This window comes from Eumetopias jubatus, unplaced genomic scaffold (assembly GCF_037043125.1).
Source record: "Eumetopias jubatus isolate StellerSeaLion01/CBP00866 unplaced genomic scaffold, mEumJub1_p1.0 scaffold_15, whole genome shotgun sequence".
Lineage (NCBI taxonomy): Eukaryota > Metazoa > Chordata > Mammalia > Carnivora > Otariidae > Eumetopias > Eumetopias jubatus.
Genome location: NW_028274821.1, coordinates 73049069 through 73070302, shown reverse-complemented (window position 1 = coordinate 73070302; position 21234 = coordinate 73049069). Strand labels below are relative to the sequence as shown.

At 39.8% G+C, this 21234-nt stretch overlaps 1 protein-coding gene across 3 annotated transcripts in view; it reads left to right on the top strand.

Annotated features, from left to right (window-relative positions):
* ECPAS (Ecm29 proteasome adaptor and scaffold) overlaps positions 1 to 21234 on the top strand; it is a 99755-nt gene that overhangs the window by 12726 nt on the left and 65795 nt on the right. For all 3 annotated transcript variants that reach the window (XM_028108663.2, XM_028108664.2, XM_028108662.2), the window contains exons 2-3: positions 14255 to 14385; positions 20451 to 20567. In XM_028108663.2, coding sequence (XP_027964464.2) covers positions 14255 to 14385; positions 20451 to 20567 — 248 coding nt within the window. The remainder of the gene's footprint in view (positions 1 to 14254; positions 14386 to 20450; positions 20568 to 21234) is intronic.

Here is a 21234-nt window from a genome sequence, read left to right as displayed (position 1 = left end):
GTCTAGGTATTTTCAGCTTTCCATTTCAATCTCAGCTTCCACTTAAGCTCTAACCTGATTAACAATTTAAAATTTACTTTCATATTCAGAAAAATAATGTTCTTTGTAGAAAACTTAAGCAGCCTTAAAAATTCCTAAACCTGTTACCCTGAAATAGCTGTTTTCTCTTTTTAATTCAAACAGGTAATTCATGCTGATGAAGTAAATTAGCAATGACATAAAATTAAGCCAAAAAAGGATCCTCTGAAATTCCATCACATGGAGATAACCACTATCTTAAATTTAGTAACTTTTCCTATTCTTTTTGATGGTGTGTGCTTGCCTTGCATACTTTTTAAGGAATGTTTTGATGTTCAAGTTGTTATGAAAAGATGATACATCTGAGGAAATGGACATACTGCTATTTCTTTTTCTTTTTTTTTTAAATTTTTTGTGTAATTGATTATGTGAGTGAAAAACCAGTATTTAGGGGCGCCTGGGTGGCTCAGTTGGTTAAGCGACTGCCTTCGGCTCAGGTCATGATCCTGGAGTCCCGCGATCGAGTCCCACATCGGGCTCCCTGCTCAGCAGGGAGTCTGCTTCTCCCTCTGACCCTCTTCCCTCTCGTGCTTTCTATCTCATTCTCTCTCTCTCTCAAATAAATAAATAAAATCTTTAAAAAAAACAAACAAACCAGTATTTGCCTTTTCTAATCCTGTGAACAAATAGCCTTTCCTCCTTAACTCAGAAGTCAAAGTTGTATTTTTTTGGAGCGATCTGAAGTATGAGTGATTTATGTGGACAGTTTTATTTGTCAGGAATAATTACATGTTTTCAGAAATATCAGTGGCTAATGGTGGATAACATCAGAGTGAAGTCCTTGAACCTTTACTGGTTATTTCTTCCTTGGGAGGGGTAGAAGGAAAGAAGGTACCTTCTTTGTCTCTACATAGAGAAATTGAAGACAGGTGAATAATGAATTATAGAAATATTTAATGGAAACTAAATGAATGTATTTATTTTTAGTAGGCTTTTTTCCGTACATGAATGTAATAGTTGACATAAGCTAAACTGGGAATTGTCTTTTGTTTTGGGATTGAAGAATTTCAGTGTTTTGATATATTTTTTTGAGACTAAGTTTTGTTTTTTTTAAGATTTATTTATTTTAGAGAGTGCACTCGCACGGTGGGGTGGGCGGCGGAAGGAGAGGGAGAGAAGAGAATCTTAAGCAGGCTCCACACCTGGCGTGGAGCCCAATGCCCTGAGCCGAAATCAAGAGTTGGACGTTCAACCGACTCAGCAACCCAGGTGCCACTGAGACTAAGTTTTTTTAAACAACTTTATTTTTTTTTTTAGAACAGTTTTAGGTTTACAACAAAATTGAGAAGGCACAGAGAGATTTCCCATGTTAACCCCCCACTTTACTCCCTCGCCCCACCCGTAGCATGGCTTCCCCTGTCAGCATCACTCACCAGCATATACATTTTTAATCAAGGATAAACCACATTGACACAATCGCCTGAAGTCCATAGTTCATATTACAGTTCACTCTTGGTGTTCTGTATTGTATGGGTTTGGACATATATCCCTCATTATAATATCATACAGAGTATTTTCACGGCCCTAAAAATCCTCTGTTCTCCTCCAATTCATCCCTCCTTCCCCATTCCTTCCTGGAAGCCTCTGATCTTTTTCCTGTCTCCATAGTTATGCCTTTTTGGGACTATTCTGTAGCTGGAATCAAACAGTATGTAGCCTTTTCAGATTGGCCTCTTTAGTACTACTACTACTAAGTAGGAATGTGCCTTTAAGTTTCCTCCATGTCTTTCCATGACTTGAAAACTCTATTTGGCCCTGAAAAATATTCTGTTGTTTGTATGTACCAGTTTATTTATCCATTCACTTACTGAAGGACATCTTGGTTGCTTCCAAGTATTGGCCATTACAAATAAAGCTACAGTAAACATCCCTCTCCAGGTCTTTGTGTGGACATAAGTTTTCAACTCCTTTGGGTAAATAGCAAGAAGTGCAATTGTTGGATCATATGGTGAGATTCTTTAGTTTTTTAAGGAACTTCCAAACTGTCTTTCAAAGTGACCATGCCATTTTGCATTCCCACCAGTAAATGGTCTTATTTTTTGTCCTTCCATATTCTTTAAGGTTCCTCTTAAGTTTTAAAATTCTGTGCTTTAAATTTCTTTCTTTATCCTTGAAACATGGCTTCTTTCAACAGATTTTTGTTAAAAAAATATGTTTTTACTGAGGAATATTTGAAAAATACATGAAAGTATAAAGAAGAAAAATTACTGATATATTTTCTTCCCCCTTTTATGTACTTGTATCCTAAAATAAAATTAGTATGGTGTGTATATTCTTTTTTAAAATAATGAAATATTTCAAGTATGAAGAAAGTATAGAGATTAATCTTAGAAATACTTATGTATGTCCTACCCATCTTTGTCATATCTTTACATTTTTTGCTGTTAGCAAAAAAATTTTTATTTGAGAAATAAATATTAGAGATACAGTTCAAGCTTGCTGTGTTACCCCTTACAATTTCCCTTTCGTTCTCTTTTTCCTCTTCTCTCCCCTTTTCCTTCTTCTCTATTCCCTTCTAGTCCAGAGGTTGTCATTCCTGTGAAGTATATACATCATATGCACCATATACATAGCACTTAAACTGTACATAGCCTTCTGCACTTGCTTTCATTGATCTTAGGTTTTTAGATATTGTCATGTAGGTCCATGTGACATTTAACTCTTGTTTATTTTCACTGAGGTGTGACCCTGCCACAATTTCTCTACCGTTTTCCTGTTGACTGACATTTAGATTGTTTCCATGTTTTTGCTTTTTTACTGACCCTGTGTGTATGATCAGTTTCTTACAGGTGTTCCTTGTGCTTGTCTTTGCCTAGGAGAGTTTTTCTCCAGGATAGTGTTATACACAGTGTGGTCTAAGGAAGGAAGAATTATTTTTTGCAAATAGAGAACTGTGGAAGAGTGTAAATTGTCATTGTTAATTTATTTAATATTTCTCGTAAGACGTTCTCAACGAAGGACGAGTGTTCCTTATCTTTTTCTGACTGGTGACAGTTTGCAGCTGAGTTACTTTGAACAGCACTGCTTTAGGGTATGTTACCCTCGCGTAGAGTTGGTAGAGATTTGTTTTCAGAGATGGTATTGGTGTACACCCCATCAGCAGTGAACTCAAGTACCTCTTGGTTTGTTTCCGGTCTTTGCCAACAATTGGTAGATTTGCAGAGTTTCTTTCTTTCTTTTTCTTTCTTCTTTCTTTCTTTTTCTTTTCTTTTCTCTTTCTTTCTTTCTTTCTTTCTTTCTTTCTTTCTTTCTTTCTTTCTTTCTTTCTTTCTTAAAAGATTTTATTTATTTATTTGACAGAGAGAGACACAGTGAGAGAGGGAACACAAGCAGGGGGAGTGGGAGAGGGAGAAGCAGGCTCCCCACTGAGCAGGGAGCCCAATATAGTCCAACTGACTGAATCACCCAGGTGCCCCTTGCAGAGTTTTTCTGATGTGAAGGGTGCAATATTATATCTTATTGTGTTAATTTTGCATGCTCCTGATCAGTGTGATTGAGCATCTTTTTACGTATTATTTAGTTTATGGGTATCATCTCTGAATTGCTTGCTTATATCCTTTTTTCTTTAAAAACATTGGGATTAATTTGCTTTTTCTTTCTCTCTCTCTTTTTTTTAAAGATTTTATTTATTTATTCATGAGAGAGAGAGAGGCAGAGAGAGAGAAAGGCAGAGGAAGAAGCAGGCTCCCAAGGAGCAGGGAGCCTGATGCGGGACTCGATCCCAGGACTCCAGGATCATGACCTGAGCCGAAGGCAGACGCTTAACCATCTGAGCCACCCAGGCGCCCCTAATTTGCTTTTTCTTGATTTGCAGGAATGTTTAAAGTATTCTGTATAGGGGTGCCTGGGTGGCTCAGTTCTTAAGCATCTGCCTTGGGCTCAGGTCCTGGGATCCAGCCCCGCAACGGGCTCCCTGCTTCGGGGGAAAACCTGCTTCTCCCTCTCCCAGTCCCCCTGCTTGCGTTCCCTCTCTCGCTGTGTCTCTCTGTCAAATAAAGAAATAAAATCTTTAAAAAAAAGTATTGTGTATTTAAATCCTTTTCATTTAAAAACATGGTTGCTTTTTATAACCTATCTTTTTATTTTATGTTTTGTGTTTTATGATATTTTTAAATCTTAACCCATTAGTCTTTTATGTTTTGTGCCCAAGTTTTAATTTTCCCTTCGTAGTTTTACTTTAAAATCTTTAAAATTCTACTTTTTACATATGTCATTAATCTACCTGCAAGGGATTTTTAGGTATTTCTTTTCTATATGGGTAAACAAATTTTTTTCCAGTTTTCATTGACTAGTTCATTTTTTTCTTTGCCTAGTTCTTCTGACCCCATAACTCCGTTTTCTTCCTATTTTTGTATGCTGCCTTTTATTTCCTTTTTTGGATTCTCCTTTCTTTATCTTTAAATGCTGTTGTCTTGGCCACTCTGTCTCTGGCTTTCGGGGACTTACTTGCAGCGTACCACTAGCACGTACAAGTGCTCAGACCCGTACCACGTCCTCGCCTCTTCCTTCTTCCCTCTGTTGATCCCTGACCACCAAGCCCTGACACGGGGTGGGGTTTCAGTGACTACTTGAACGAGTGCATGAGGGATCGAGTTAGGGAAGTTAGTGCTTCGCGGTGGAAGTAGGAGGGTGCTGGGCCTTGAAGGAGGAGAGAATTTAAATGAGCGGGGAGGAGGTGGAAGGGTGAGTTGCAACTTGACACATTTGGTGTTAGCTTCTGATTCATAATGGTGCGCTTTCTCTAGTGTCATTTTTTGACCTTTGATTTTTGTACATTGTTCCATTTTGTCTTAACTACCACTTGAATGAGACAAAATCACATGATCTTTTGGTGATGCTCTCAAACAGGGCTCCTGTGTCTGATGTAGTATGTGTAGCATAGTGCCCTATAGAAAATAGGATCATTGTTGCAGACAGTGGCACAGCGTTGGCAAGGTTTTTTAGACTGAAGATCAGAAGACCCCATTCTAGTTCTTGCCCTGCTGCTTATTACCTCTGTGAACTTAGGTGAGTCCTTAAAACCCACTGTGTTTTTTATGTTGAACAGTCTTTTAGTCCTCTCCAACTGTGAGTTCAGTAGAAATCTTTCTTTGTGGCATAGGTTTCAAAATAAGTTTTTTTTTCTTGGGTGGTATTTTCATGGATGTTTATAATTCATGAAACTGCACACTTCCATTTTGCGCATTTTTGTAGATGTTTTATTTCACAATGAAAAAAGATTTTAAGAACCCACAAAAGACTAGGTTTCTTATGTCCATGTGCCCCCTCCCCCCTCAAAAAAAAATTCCAGCTAGATTAAAGACTTGAATGCAGAAAGCGAAATCATAAGAGCAGGAAGAAAACATAGATAAATATATGTGGCAGGGGTCTCCAAGCCCACCTCCAGCTTCAGTGAGTTGAATTCACAGGACTCCACATATATTTGTACTCATGTCTAAGATGTATTACAGTGAAAGGATAAAAAGCAAAATCAGCAAAGGGAAAAGGCACATATGTGGAGCAAAGTCCAGAGGAAACCAGGTACAAGCGTCCAAGAGTCCTCTCCCAGTGGAGTCACACAGGACGTGCTTAATATTAACCCTCTAGCAGTGAGTTGTGACAACACACGTGACACGTTGTCTACCAGAGATGCTCATTAGAGACTCAGTGCCAAGGGCTTTTAATCAGTGCTGGTCATGTTGGCATCTCCTGCCTGACACGTACCACAATTCCAGAGTCTGAGAAGGAAAGCAAGTGTTCAGCATAAACCATATTGTTTGTACAAAGGGTTTAGGCCCAGTGAGCCACTCTTAGCAGTTCTGGGAGTGGGGGGATCTTTCCTGAAACCCATTTCCAGATGCCAGCCAAGGGCCAGCCTGGTAGGCGCGTGTTTCTAAGGATAGCCGTCTCAGGCCTGCTATGTTAACTATTTTCTTTTTCTTCCTTTTTTTTTTTTTTTAAAGATTATTTATTTGTTTATTTGACAGAGAAACACGCAGCGAGAGAGAGAGAACACAAGCAGGGGGAGTGGGAGAGGGAGAAGCAGGCTTCCCGCGGAGCAGGGAGCCCGACGTGGGGCTCCATCCCAGGGCCCTGAGATCATGACCCGAGCCGAAGGCAGACTCTCAACGACTGAGCCACCCAGACGTCCCTATGTTAACTCTTTTCTGCAGAATATATTATTTTTTGTAATCTTAGAGTAAGAAAGGCATTTCTTAGCATGACTAGAAGCTCTGAAGCCATAAAAGGAAGGAAGGGTAAATTTATATTTTAAAAACTTAGATATGAAAAGGAAGTGCTGTAGAGTCACAAGGCAAGTATTTATGATTGTGGGAGAATAGGGGGAGATTTTTTTCCCCAGTATATAAAAGCTTTTATAGTTCAGCAGCTCAAAAGAATAGTGAGTAATTTGCTGAGGAAGGTATTTCAAAGGACCAATAAATATTTGAGAAGATACTTTACCTCAGTGATAAAATAGGTATAAAATAAGAAAACAGTGTGACCCCTTTTCATCTATCATATTCAGCTAAGATTGATTACAGTCTTTATAAAATTGAGTACTCAGTGTAGGAGTGGGTATGGGGAAATTGCTACTTGTATACACTGCTGGTGGTAAAAATTAGCACAGACTTTTTAAATTAAGTTTTTAACTCCAGTGTAGTTAACATACAGTGTTATATTAATTTCAGGTGTACAACATAGTGATTCAACACTTCATACATTACTCAGTAGCACAGACTTTTTGAAGGGTATTTTTTTCAAAATCTCTTAAACTTGATGACACACCTACCCTTTGACTCAGCAGTTCCATTTCTAGAGTTTTAGCTTACAGAAACCCATACAAGTGCACAGATGCATGGATAAGAATGTTCTTTGAAGCATTGTTTGTGGTCCTAACTGGTGATAACACAAATAGAGGGTTAGTTAAATACGTTGTACTACTTCTATAGACAAAGTCTTCCTGTAGCCATTATCAATTAGACTTTTATTTAGTGCTACGGAAAGATATTTAAGATTTTATATGTAACCAAACATTTTTTTAGTGTTCTTCATTTGGTATTTAAAACCTGATCTGAATGGATATGTGGTTCTTTATAATCTTTGATTATCCCACTTAGTGTGAGTGCCCATATGTTTTATTACAGAAATATGAATGTATTTGATTACAGGTACTGCTCTAGAACCCATTGGATGGATGGGGTTATTTGAAATACACAGTATATTCACTATATTGTATTTCTAAAATCTAAAAAGTTCTGAGACATATTGCTCCAAAGGTTTCTGGTAAAGGACTTGTATTAATCAAAAGGAAAAAGAAAGGCAAACTGTAAAATACTCTATTATATTCCAGTGTTTAGGTTAAAATAATGTTAGTTTTATGAACAGGAAATAATAGTTCAGAATATATTCTCCACACTTAACAGTGATTATCTGAGGTTATGGCAATGTCTTTTTCTCCTAAGTGAAAATACTTTGATACACGTTTGTATGCAATGAACAGTGTCAGAGTTGTGAAGAGGGTGGAGCCGGCTTCTGACTCTGAGGTAGTGTTGGTCGTATCTCAGATACTGTGTGATGGCCTGGAGGGTCTCACTTCCCTACAACTGAAAACTTAGTCTGTGTGAAAGATGAATTTGAGTGTTGGATTCCTTTTGAATTTTCAGAACTTTTGGTTACAATCCTTTTTTTTTTTCCAAATATAATTTTGTTATGTTATGTCACCATACATTACATCATTAGTTTTTGAGGTAGTGTTCCATGATTCATTGTGTATAACACCCAGTGCTCCATGCAGTATGTGCCCTCCTTAATACCCATCACTGGGCTAACCCATTCCCCCACCGCTCTCCCCTCTAAAACCCTCAGTTTGTTTCTCAGAGTACATAGTCTCTGATGGTTCATCTCCCCCTCCGATTTCCCCCCCTTCATTTTTCCCTTCCTACTATCTTCTTCTTTTTTTTTTTTTAAACATATAATGTATTATTTGTTTCAGAGGTACAGGTCTATGATTCATCAGTCTTACACAATTCACAGCGCTCACCATAGCACATACCCTCCTCGATGTCCATCACCCAGCCACCCCATCCCTCCCACCCCCCAACACTCCAGCAACCCTCAGTTTGTTTCCTGAGATTAAGAGTCTCTTATGGTTTGTCTCCCTCTCTGGTTTCTTCTTGTTTCATTTTTTCCTCCCTCCCCTATGATCCTCTGTCATGTTTCTCAAATTCCTCATATCAGTGAGATCATATGATACTTGTCTTTCTCTGATTGACTTATTTTGCTTAGGATAATACCCTCTAGTTCCATCCACGTTGTTGCAAATGGCAAGATTTCTTTCTTTTTTTGATGGCTGCATAATATTCCATTGTGTGTGTATATATATATATATATATGTATATATATATATATACATATATATATATATACACACCATATCTTCTTTATCCATTCATCTGTTAATGGACATCTGGGCTCTTTCCACAGTTTGGCTATTGTGGACATTGCTGTTCTAAACACTGGGGTGCACGTACCCCTTCAGATCACTACATTTGTATCTTTGGGGTAAATACCCAGTAATACAGTTGCTGGGTCGTAGGGTAGCTCTATTTTCAACTTTTTGAGGAACCTCCATACTGTTATCCAGAGTGGCTGCACCAGCTTGCATTCCCACCAACAGTGTAGGACGGTTCCCCTTTGTCTGCATCCTCGCCAACATCTGTCGTTTCCTGACTTGTTAATTTTAGCCATTCTGACTGGTGTGAGGTGATATCTCATTGAGGTTTTGTTTTGGATTTCCCTGATGCCGAGCGATGTTGAGCACTTTTTCATGGGTCTGTTGGCCATTTGGTTGTCATCTTTGCAGAAATGTCTGTTCATGTTTTCTGCCCATTTCTTGATTGGATTAGTTGTTCTTTGGGTGTTGAGTTTGATAAGTTCTTTATAGATTTTGAATACCAGCCTTTATTTGATATGTCATTTGCAAATATCTTCTCCCATTCTGTCAGTTGTCTTTTGGTTTTGTTCACTGTTCCCTTTGCTGTGCAAAAGCGTTTTATCTTGATGAAGTCCCAATAGTTCATTTATGCCCTCGCTTCCCTTGCCTTTGGAGATGTGTCTAGGGAGAAGTTGCTGAGGCTGAGGTTGAAGAGGTTGCTGCCTGTGTTCTCCTTTAGGATTTTGATGGACTCCTGTCTCAGATTTAGGTCTTTCAACCATTTTGAGTCTATTTTTGTGTGGTGTAAGGAAATGGTCCAGTTTCATTCTTCTGCATGTAGCTGTCCAATTTTCTCAGCACCATTTGTTGAAGAGACTGTCTTTTTTCCATTGGACATTTTTTCTTGCTTTGTCGAAGATTAGTTGACCATAGAGTTAAGGGTCCATTTCTGGGCTCTCGATTCTGTTCCATTGATCTATGTGTCTGTTTTTGTGCCAGTACCATACTGTCTTGATGATGACAGCTTTGTAATAGAGCTGGAAGTCCGAAATTGTGATGCCACTGGCTTTGCTTTTCTTTTTCAACATTCCTCTGGCTATTTGGGGTCTTTCCTGGTTCCATACAAATTTTAGGATTATTTGTTCCATTTCTTTGAAAAAAAGTTGATAGTATTTTGATAGGGATTGCATTAAATGTGTAGATTGCTCTAGGTAACAGACATTTTCACAATATTTGTTCTTCCAGTCCATGAGCATGGAATGTTTTTCCATTTCTTTGTGTCTTCCTCAATTTCTTTCATGAGTATTCTGTAGTTCTCTGAGTACAGATCCTTTGCCTCTTTGGTAGATTTATTCCTAGGTGTCTTAGGGTTTTGGGTGCAATTGTAAATGGGATCGACTCCTTAATTTCTCTTTCTTCTGTCTCGTTGTTGGCGTATAGGAATGCAGCTGATTTCTGTGTATTGATTTTATATCCTGCCACTTTACTGAATTCCTGTATGAGTTCTAGCAGTTTTGGGGTGGAGTCTTTTGGGTTTTCCACATAAAGTATCATATCATCTGCAAAAAGTGAGTTTCACTTCTTCTTTGCCAATTTGGTTGCCTTTTATTTCTTTTTGTTGTCTAATGGCTGTGGCTAGGACTTCTAGTACTGTGTTGAACAGCAGTGGTGATAGTGGACATTCCTGCTGTGTTCCTGACCTTAGGGGAAGAGCTCTGTTCTCTGTTTTTCCCCATTGAGTATGATATTCGCTGTGGGTTTTTCATAGATGGCTTTTCTGATATTGAGGTATGTGCCGTCTATCCCTACATTCTGAAGAGTTTTAATCAAGAAAGATGCTGTACTTTGTCAAATGCTTTTTCTGCTGCTATTGAGAGGATCGTATGGTTCTTGTTCTTTCTTTTATTAGTGTATTGTATCACACTGACTGATTTGTGGATGTTGAACCAACCTTGCAGCCCAGGGATAAATCCCACTTCGTCATGGTGAATAAACCTTTTAATATACTGTTGGATCCTATTGGCTAGTATTTTGGTGAGAATTTTTGCATCCATGTTCATCAGGGCTATCTGTAATTCTCCTTTCTGATGGGGTCTTTGTCTGGTTTTGGGATCAAGGTAGTGCTGGTTTCATAAAATGATTTTGGAAGTTTTCCTTCCATTTCTGTTTTTTGGAACAGTTCCAGAAGAATAGGTATTAATTCTTCTTTAAATGTTGGGTAGAATTCCCCTGGGAAGCCATCTGGCCCTGGGCTCTTGGGAGATTTTTGATTATTGCTTCAATTTCCTTACTGGTTATGGGTCTGTTCAGGTTTTCTGTTTCTTCCTGGTTCAGTTTTGGTAGTTTATACTTCTATAGGAATGCATCCATTTCTTCCAGATTGTCTAATTGGTTACAGTCCTTCTTGTTTCTGAAAAGACACTTTTGGGGTCCTAGGCCTAATTTGCCTTGTCACTTTCATGAGGTTGTTTCCTGGGTTGGGTAAGGGCACAGAGTTCAGATACCTTTTTTTTTTTTTTTTAAAGATTTTATTTGTTTATTTGAGAGAGAGAGCATGGGCATGAGCGTGGGGTGTGGGGGTGGGGAGGCAAAGAGAGAAGTGGGGCTTGATCCCAGGACTCTGAGATCATGACCTGAGTTGAAGGCAGCTGCTTAACTGATTGAGCCACCCAGGCGTCCCCAGAGTTCACATTCTTCCTGTGCCTCTAGAAACAGGATTCAGGGACCATACTATTGCTAAATCTTTATTTTTAATTTTGTTAGCTTTGACAGGTTGATAATTTTAGTACTTGATTATATCAGGACTTATTTACATTTCTTTTCATAAAGCTTGAACATGATTAATTACCTTTTATTTAAAGTATGGTGTGTAAAAAAAAATAAAAATAAAGTATGGTGTGTATCTAAAGATGGCGTAAGAGCGTTACACTGATGCTCCTCAAAGGGTGGAGGAGGCTTTAACTCTTCCTCTGGTATACTTGGCCCGTTTTGGAGGGACTCCATGTGACATTTGGTGCCCTTTTGGCCTTCCCACAGTCCCATTATAAATAATTTTATTGCATTTAGGATGCTACATTTTCTTTTCTAGTGAGGGAGAGCGGAAAGTTTAGGCACTATACTGGGGATACATAGGAAGAAACCGAATGGTTGTATGAAAACGAAAGAGACCGATATCACTTGGCTTTTTATAAGCCTTTGGTACAGATTGTCTAGGTCAGTTTGTTATGAAGAATTTAACTTTCTGCCTTCTTCCCCGGAACAATTCTTCCGTCATTTCTGTAGCTAAAATCTGTGGGCAGTGTTTACTGCCTGAGATCTGAGAGGCACTAGGGCAGAGCCTCCTGTGCTGGTACAGATACTGCAGACTGATTGCACAGCCACCACACAGAATCAGCTGGTCTGCTACTCTCACAGCCGTCCTGCCTGCCTTTTCCTCCTCCCTTCTTCTTCACTCTTTGCTTCTTCCTTTATTATTGAGCTTTGGGCTAAACTTTGAGACTTTATTTGGATTTCACCACTTTTTCCCATTAATGTCCTCTTTCTGTTCCAGGATCCAACCCAGGGCACCAGCCTGTGCTTAGTTGTCTCCCCAGTCTCCTCTGGTCTGTGACAGTGTCTTAGTCTTTCCTTGTGTTTCACCATCTTGAAGCCTGGAGTGGTACTGGTCAGATATCCTGTGGAAGTTCTTCCAATTTGGGTTTTTCTAGTTGTTTTACTGATAATTAGATGGGGGGTCTGGGGCTTTTGAAAGAACACCACAGAGGTGCAGTGCCCTTCTTGTCACATCCTATCAGGGATCATGATAGCCCTGTGACATCAGTCATGGTGTTAACTTTCATCACTTGGTAGAGATCGTATTTATCACGTGTCTCCACTGTAGCATCAACATTTTCCTTTTTCCTTTTTCTGTTCTTTGGAAGCAAGTCACTAAACCTAGTCTACCCTTTCAGAGAGGGTAGAGGCAGAAATGAAGCCGTACCTCCTGCAGGGGGAGGTCTCTCTATATATTATTTGGAATTCTTTTAGAAGAAAGATGTGTTTCTTTTCCCCCAATGAATTTAATCATTTAATGATTTCTTTACATCGGCATGGATTCATGTAGATTAATTTTATACTTTGGGTTATAATCCAATTCTGTGTTATTTATTTTGTTCCCCAAATTATTCCAGCCTTGGCTGTATTGGAACTCTTTCAGGTGGCTCCTGGAGACCTTTGACCGTGTTTCACGCCCCATTTTCTTTCTAGCATGACAGAATGCTTCAGGTTCATCTTGCTTTTTCAGTGCTCCAGCCCCAGAATCTGTCATTTTTTTCAAGGAGCCTGGCTCCTCTTTTTGGAGAATGGTATTTAAATACCAGGATTTGGGTGCAGGGTGTGCTTGTTGCTACCAGAATGTCTTGCCTCTATGTTCTATGTGTGTGCGTCTTTGAAAAATTTGGAAAATATCAAGCATACACAAGAGTACAAATTCTCAATGTCTGTCATGCAGCTTGAACAGTTATTGATTAGTGGCTAATCTTGCTTTCATTTATATGGCCTCTCCCCATGCCTCACCCCTCTGCCTGTGATTATTATTTTTTATGAAGACCCAAATGAGGCTATTACTTTATTTATATTAAAAAAATAAAAATTGTATATATTTAAGGGGTACATCGTGATGATTTGATATATATGTACATGTGGAATGATTACTGTAGTCAAGCTAATTAACATATCTTCTCACATAGTTATCTTTTTGTGTATGTGTGGTGAGAGCATCTGAAATTTACTCTCTTAGCAAATTTCCAGTACACCCTTGGTTATTTCAAGTAAATCCCGGTAACTATATTATTTCACCTATAGATATTTCAGTCTTGATCTCTAAAAAATACTCTTAAATAAAATTTTAAATTGAGGTATAATAGAATAGAAAGTATGAAAGTGTAGAGCTTGATGAATTTTTATCAAGCTGTATGTCTTTGTAACCATCACCCAGAACAAGATACAGGGCATTTCTAGCCCCTCAGAAGGCTCCTCAATCACAAGTGATAATTTTCAAGAACCTTGAAAAACAAACATAAACCACAATACCGTTATTACACCTAAGAAATTAACAATAATTCCTTAAAATAAAATATCCAGGCATTTGCAAATGGTAGGTTCCCCTGTCCCTACCCCTCCCCTCCCTTGGAATGTTCTGCCTCCCTGTTCTGTACTTTGTTACAGTCTGGGTTTTGCTGAGAGCATCACGGTGGTGCTGTTTAACATGTTCCTCTCATAGAGGCTTTCTTGGTTGAAACTGGTCTCTCACCTTCTGCTTAGGTAATCCCACCACAGTAGTGCGCAGTGGTTCTGTCTGTGGAGAAACTTCATCAGTAAGGTGCCTTCTCCAAATAGATATTGTCCCTGGTGTCTGATTAAAGTTCTCCTTCCCACTGCTTGCTAGATCTAGAAGATTTCTTCAAAATTTTTGTATTCTTTTCAGTATAACAAATCCTTTAGAAGAAAGGAATAACTATATGTAGAAGAGAATTTTGATATTCTTGGCTTTGTTTTCTTCTCTTCTAGGGGTTAAATGACCAGGACAGTTGTAAGAAAGTATAAATAACTAGTAAACCTTTTTTAGTGTTGTTTCCTAGTATGTCAGAGTCGTCTGCATACAGGGCTAGTTGTGGTTAATCATGACTGAGTGATCTGCAGTACAGGAAAAGGATTAAGCTCTAAAAATACTTAGTTTTGGTTGTGTTTGATTTGTTAAGTTCTTTTTTTCTTCTTATATTATAGATCAGCTTGAACGGGTCTTTTTACGACTTGGCCATGCTGAAACAGATGAACAATTACAGAATATTATATCTAAATTCCTTCCTCCTGTTTTGCTCAAACTGTCCAGCACCCAAGAAGGAGTACGCAAAAAGGTAAGCATGTTGGGACAGTTGGGGGAATTAAATGGTGAGTAAATGGGTATATATTATGAAGTGAGTTTTCTGTTCTCATTTATTGAAATCTAGGTTCATGATCTCATTATGGCCTTTCAAAATGGAGAGTAAGTCTGGGACCAGCTTACAGGATTTAAACGTAGCTTTCGTATGCTTAGCACAGCTGCATTTAGTACCAACTGTACACTGGGCATCAGTGCCAGATGATATAATTGAGATAATTATTCTGAATACGTGGAGGCTTGATCTAAAATCCATGCCCTTGATTCCGATATGAAAGTCAGGTGGTAATGGGGCAAAAATATTCTTTAGCTTTGGCTGACTATGAATACAGCTTTCATGAAAATTAAGCAAAATAATTTTTTAAAAAAGCAAGAGACCTTACAGCTCCTGTTTTAGGATTCTGAAGTACTGTCACCAAAAGTTGGGTAACTATCACATCAAGATTTTTTTTTTTAAGATTTTATTTTATTTATTTTATTTTTGTTTATTTTTAATTTTTCAAGTTTTTATTTAAGTTCCAGTTAGTTAACATACAGTGTAATATTACTTTCAGGTGTAGAGTTTTTTTTTTTTATTACTATGTTCAGTTAGCCAACATATGGTACATCATTAGTTTTTGATGTGGTGTTCAATGATTCATTATTTATTTGAGACAGTGAGAGCAAGAAAGCATGAGCTGGTGGGGGGAGGGGCAGAGGGAGAGGGACAAGCAGAGTCCCTGATGAGCAGGGAGGGCTCGATTCCAGGACCCCAGGATCATGACCTGAGCCTAAGGCACTAATGCTTAACTGATTGAGCCACCAGGTGCCCCAAGATTTTCTTTTTTTTTCTTTTAAGATTTTATTTTTAAGTAATCTCTACATCCATTGTGGGGCTCGAACTCACAACCCTGACAAGAGTTGCATTCTCTACTGACTGAGCCAGCCAGGTGCCCCTCAAGATTTTCTTTTTTAACCTAAATGTTCTGCAGGGAACATTTGCCCCCTTCATTTTTAAAATAGTTCATTAGTCTTCTGGTATATTTATACTAGACCTTCAGGTCTTAGAGCTGTGATCAGGTTTCATCTCTTGGGCCACTGTGATTGATTGGAAATGGCTCCTTGGAGGTTTGCCCTGAGAGGGATTTTGAGGCCCAATTTGGGTTCATTGGACAGAGAGTCTCTTTAAGAACATCTTTTAGGTTTGCAGGAAGAGAGAGGGCATTCTCATCAGGTATTTGACATGCCTGTTGTTAACACTGCCTTGCTAAACATGTATGTGTTTGATCCTGTCACTGTCCTATTTAAAACTCCTCTGTGGCCTGTTACCCTCAGGAGAGCAAGTTATACTAAAAGGCCCCTCATGAATTGGTTTCTGCTAGGTAACTAGCAGAATTCACGCTAGTGAATGAAAGAAACATCCAGTTGGGGAGACTGATATTAAACAATCAGGCAGATAGTATCCAGTTATAAATTGTAATAAGTACCAGGGTAGAAAAGGATCTTTGAAAGAATATATTTGAGGACTTGATTTAAACTGAATGTGGGGCGTAAGGAAGGCCTCTGTGGTATGTAGGAAGTAGCCAGAGAGATGGGAAGACCATATAAGACACAGCAGGCCCTGTGTGGATGTTCTGAGCTAGAACAGTGTGGGACGCCTTCAGGGACCTAAGGGCCACCCAGTGCACCCAGCGATAGGAGTGAAAGGTGGTCAGGCTTTGGGGAGAGGAAACAGGGACGCCAGTGGACAGCAGTTTGAAAACTTATGTATACATAATTTCAATATGAAATTTTGTGATTGATGAAAACTTGTATTGATTTTCAGTTGTGTAATTTTTGGGTTCCTAACTATCAGTGTCATCATGCACATTAGACTTAACCAGGATATCCTGCAAGGGTAGGTGGTAATTTGTGGATAAATTGAGTGAAAGAGAAATAAAAGTTTTAGATTTCTAGTGACATATCATTAGAGTATATTTGCTATTTTAAGGAAAAGAAGGTTTATTATGTAGCATTTTACTTTATAGCCAGCTTTATTTATTTAGTTTTTAAAAGATTATTTATTTATTTATTTGACAGAGAGAGACACAGCGAGAGAGGGAACACAAGCAGGGGGAGTGGGAGAGGGAGAAGCAGGCTTCCCGCTGAGCAGGGAGCCCGATGGAGGGCTCCATCCCAGGACCCTGGGATCATGACCTGAGCCGAAGGCAGACGCCTAACAACTGAGCCATGCAGGCGCCCCACTTTATAGCCAACTTTAAATGTAGTCTGTCATTAGAATATCTAAAATTAAAGACTGCCCATACCAAGTACTGACAAGGTTGGACTGGAACTCTCACAGACTGCTGGTAGGTGTGTAAATTAGTATAACCATTTTGGAAAACTGTTTGGAAATACTCTAAAGCTTATATGCGTACTCCATGACGCATATCCAGTCCTGAGTTCATATATAACAGAAGTATGTATATATGTGCACTAAAAGCATATCTAAGAATGTTCATAGCAGCATTATTCGTAAGAGCCCAAACTGGAAATAATCTTATGTCTATCAGGAGAGTGGATAAATGACGGTATTTCCTTACTAGAGCAGTGAAAGTGAACGGCTATGAGCAACAGCATGGGTGAATCTCAGATACGATGGCGAATAAAACATTCAGACACGAGTTCACCTTATGTGTTCCATTTACAGAAATTTAAAAATGGTGTTCGAGGAATGCCTGGGTGGCTCAGTTGGTTAAGTGTCTGCTTTCAGCTCAGCTCATGATCCCAGGGTCCTGGGATCGAGCCCTGCATTGGGGGGGGGGGTCCTTGCTCAGCAGGGAGTCTACTCCCTCCCCTTGGTCCCTCCATCTCCCTCTGCCCCTTCTCTAGCTTGTGCTCTCTCTCGCTCACTCTCTCTCTCTCTCCAATAAATAAATAAAATCTTTAAAAAAAAGGTGTTCGAAGTCAGGATAGTGGTAACTTTTGGGGAAGAGGGGTTAGTGAGTGGAGGGGCATGGGGTAGACAGGGCTTTTGTGGTCCCAAGTGTGCTTACTTTATGAAAATTTATTGGGCTATGCACTCTCAGTTGTACACTTTAGTTATGTTTTATACTTCAATTAAAAAGCTTATTAATGAATGAATGTAAATGTATGAGTAGTAAGAACTGATATAGACAAGATACTATATACCTGAGGTTGGTGATTCTGTAGGTTTACTAATAGTTGTCCATGGGGAAGGTTGGTTCAGTTGATTTTTTTTTTTAATGTCGTTTATTTATTTATTTATTTATTTTTAAAGATTTTTATTTATTTGACAGAGAGAGAGAGACACAGCGAGAGAGGGAACACAAGCAGGGGGAGCGGGAGAGGGAGAAGCAGGCTTCCCGCGGAGCACGGAGCCCGATGCAGGGCTCGATCCCAGGACCCTGGGATCATGACCTGAGCTGAAGGCAGACACTTTACGACTGAGCCACCCAGGCACCTCTGTCGTTTATTTAAAGTAAAAAAAATTATCATAAAAAGAAAGTGTGTGATTGTGGGCATGACTGTCTGTCACTAATAATGATTTCCCATAGAGCTCTGCCAGGACTCAGCCTAGATTAGGTTGTCAGAAGAGGGCTGTTTCTTGAGCCTGGTTCCTCCTGATTCTTTTCTCCATCAGTCAGCTGTATCTTAGGTCTGGACAGCTAGGAAGTTGAGATGAGTATGTGTGGTAATGCAAGTTTCTAGGTCTCTGTAAGGTATATTAGTGGTTCCAAGGATGGCTCATGGTGACAGACACTTCAGATGAATTGAGCTCGACTGTCAGTGTTGGTTGGAAAGGTTAAAAGAATGGGCTCTGGAATCAGATCTTTACTATGTCACCTGGTGGCTCAGTGTCCTGGGACGTTACTTCAGTCCCCTAAGCCTCTGATTCCTCGCCTGTGAAATGGGAATGACAATACCATCTCTCTGGTTGTGAGAATCAGGAAATACAGAGTGCTATGCAGAAATGTGTTCTGTACAGAAACTGCTTGATAAATGTCAGCTATTTCATTATTCATTAAACATAATTACAGATTTGTTATTTTTTTTAAGATTTTTATTTATTTGACACAGAAAGGGATAGCAAGAGAGGGAACACAGCAGAGGGAATGGGAGAGGGAGAAGCAGGCTTTGTTGTTATTCTTAAAATTCACATTTCATTATTGCTTCAGATTCACTTGAACTTCTGTTGTTGCCAGGGATAGTCCTACAACTCTTTATTTTTTAAAATATTTATTTATTTATTTATTTATTTTAAAAATTTATTTGAGCAAGAGAGAGCGAGCATGAGCAGGGTGAAGGGAGAAGCAGACTCCCCGCTGAGCAGGGAGCCCGACGTGGGGCTCCATCCCAGGACCTGGGATCATGACCTGAGCTGAAGGCAGACGCTTAACCGACTGAGCCACCCAGGTGCCCCTATTTATTTATTTTAGAGAGAGAGAGTGAGTGTGCCCCAGCATGCACACAAGTGGGGCGAGGGGCCAAAGGAAGGGGGCAAGCAGACACCTTGTGGAGCACAGAACCCCACCCAGGGCTCAGTCCCACCACCCTGAGATCATGACCTGAGCCAGAATCAAGAGTTGGACGCTTAACTGACTGAACCAACCAGGTGCTCCTCTGTAACTCTCTTTAATACTTGCTTTGAAGCTAGAGCACACGTTTTAGAAATGATGGAGAATAGTGTAGGCCTGGCTCTCCAGAACAGATACCTTAAATCCTTGAGTCTTTCTCAGGTGAGGCTTTCTAAAAATGTTATTTTTCTTTTCTTTCTTTTTTTTTTAAGATTTTATTTATTTATTTGAGATAGAATGAGAGAGAGGCACAAGCAGGGAGGAGGGCCAGAGGGAGAGGGAGAAGCAGACTCCCCACTGAGCAGGGAGCCCAACATGGGGCTCGATCCCAGGACCTGGAGATCATGACCTGAGCCGAAGGCAGATACTTAACTGACTGAGCCAGCCAGGCGCCCCTAAACATGTTATTTTTCAGTGCTCAGTTTCTCATTTCTCTCGTAGCAACATAATCTCACTCTTAGAGTAAGATTGGGGCCATTTGACATAAGCCTCTGGATTTTTGTTTTCCATGCATAGGAATTATTGACTTGCAGATCTCTTCTCTTTTCCCACTTGAAGGTGAGGAAGCTTGTTGTTAACTTATATTGCGTTAGTAGAATCAGATGATCTTCAGAATAAAGCAAAAATTCTCCATCATTTTACCTGAGTCCTTTTATAATCTGGGCTCTTCTTTTATCTCTTATCACTCTGTGTGTCAGGCACATGCAGTATGTTACATTCTTTTAGTCCTCGTTCCTTCTTATAACTGATTCTCTGCTTGGAAATTCATCTGGTTGTCAGGATTCAGTGTTCTGTCACTTCCTCCCTAAGTCCTCCTTGATCTGGCAGGGTCTTTTCTGGAAACCCACGGTATGTCGTCTGTTTCTCATATTGTCACATTCACCGTGTGTCTTTGTCCGTTTGGGCTGCTGTAACAGAAGGCCACAGGCTGTGACTTGAACAGCACTTTATTCTCACCATGCTGGAGGCTGGGAGTCTGAGGTCAAGGTGCCAGCATGTCAGGTTCCTCATGGAGGGACCTTCCTGGTCGACGGGGCAGCCTCTCTGCTGCATCCTCCTGAGGGGACGAGACAGGACCGCTAATCCCTTCATCCCCTTATTAGGACACCAGTCTCATCATGGGGGCTCTGCCCCCATTACATTAGCCAAAGCTAAGTGTCTCCTAAAACCATCAAACTGGGGATTAGGGCTTCAGCAGACGCGTCTTGGGGAGACACAAACATTCCGCTCGTGGCATGGTGTGTTGCAGTCATTTATTCACAGGGGCTCTGGGGGGCTGTGTCTCAGTGTAGGCTCACACGGGATCCCAGCTTTGGGGGACACAGCATTTTGGAACAGGACCCTGATACTGTAAATTCCCTTTTTGGGATGTCACATTTATGTCCTTGAAAAAAACAAAGTAGCTGCTCTTCATCAAATAGTGGTTTAGAAATGAATTTATTTTAAAGGTATCAATAATTTCAGTTCATATCTTTCTGTATCTTAGGTAATGGAACTGCTGGTCCATCTGAATAAGCGTATAAAAAGCCGCCCCAAAATACAGCTCCCGGTAGAGACACTATTGGTTCAGTACCAGGACCCTGCTGCAGTTTCCTTTGTCACAGTGAGTGTTCTCTTGGAATATTTCTGACTTACAGTGAGTTTTCTCTCCTAACATTTATTAGATGTCATCAGTATATGGGCCAGTTTAGAATTTCACCTCAGACTAATTCTAAATGAAACAGGAGATGTTTTTCTTCAAATGACACACTGTTTTTTCCACTGAAGTGGTAGGTGCAGGATAAGGCGTGGTCGTTTACATCGGGCAAAGGAAGGTTGGTGAAATGACTACTCAGGCTTGCTGATATAAAGGAAGGATTTGATTCTTAGTAAAAGGTTGTACGAGGCCAGTCTGAACAGAGAGAAGACAGGGTTATGCAGCATAGGCATGAATAAACAATAATAGAAGGAAAGAAAGGGTAAATGGCAAGGATAGGAAGCTGAATTTTAAAAAATTCTGTCTCTGATACATTCAGAAAGGTATCCTTTTTAAAAGTGAAGTAACTGAGCCTGGTAAGAAATGTTCCTGTTAAATTGTCATCTTCATGAAATGTAGATGTATACAAGTGTTGCTGTCATGTGATGTCACATGATCTTTTTGTGGCCCTGTTGCTTCTAGCATTGAGGCTCAGTCTGTTGAGTATTATCTAACATCTGGGTTCCAGACCTTTGGAGCCACCTACTGGTGCAGGTATCTTTTCTGTGCCTGCTCTGGACGTACAGCTTCATTA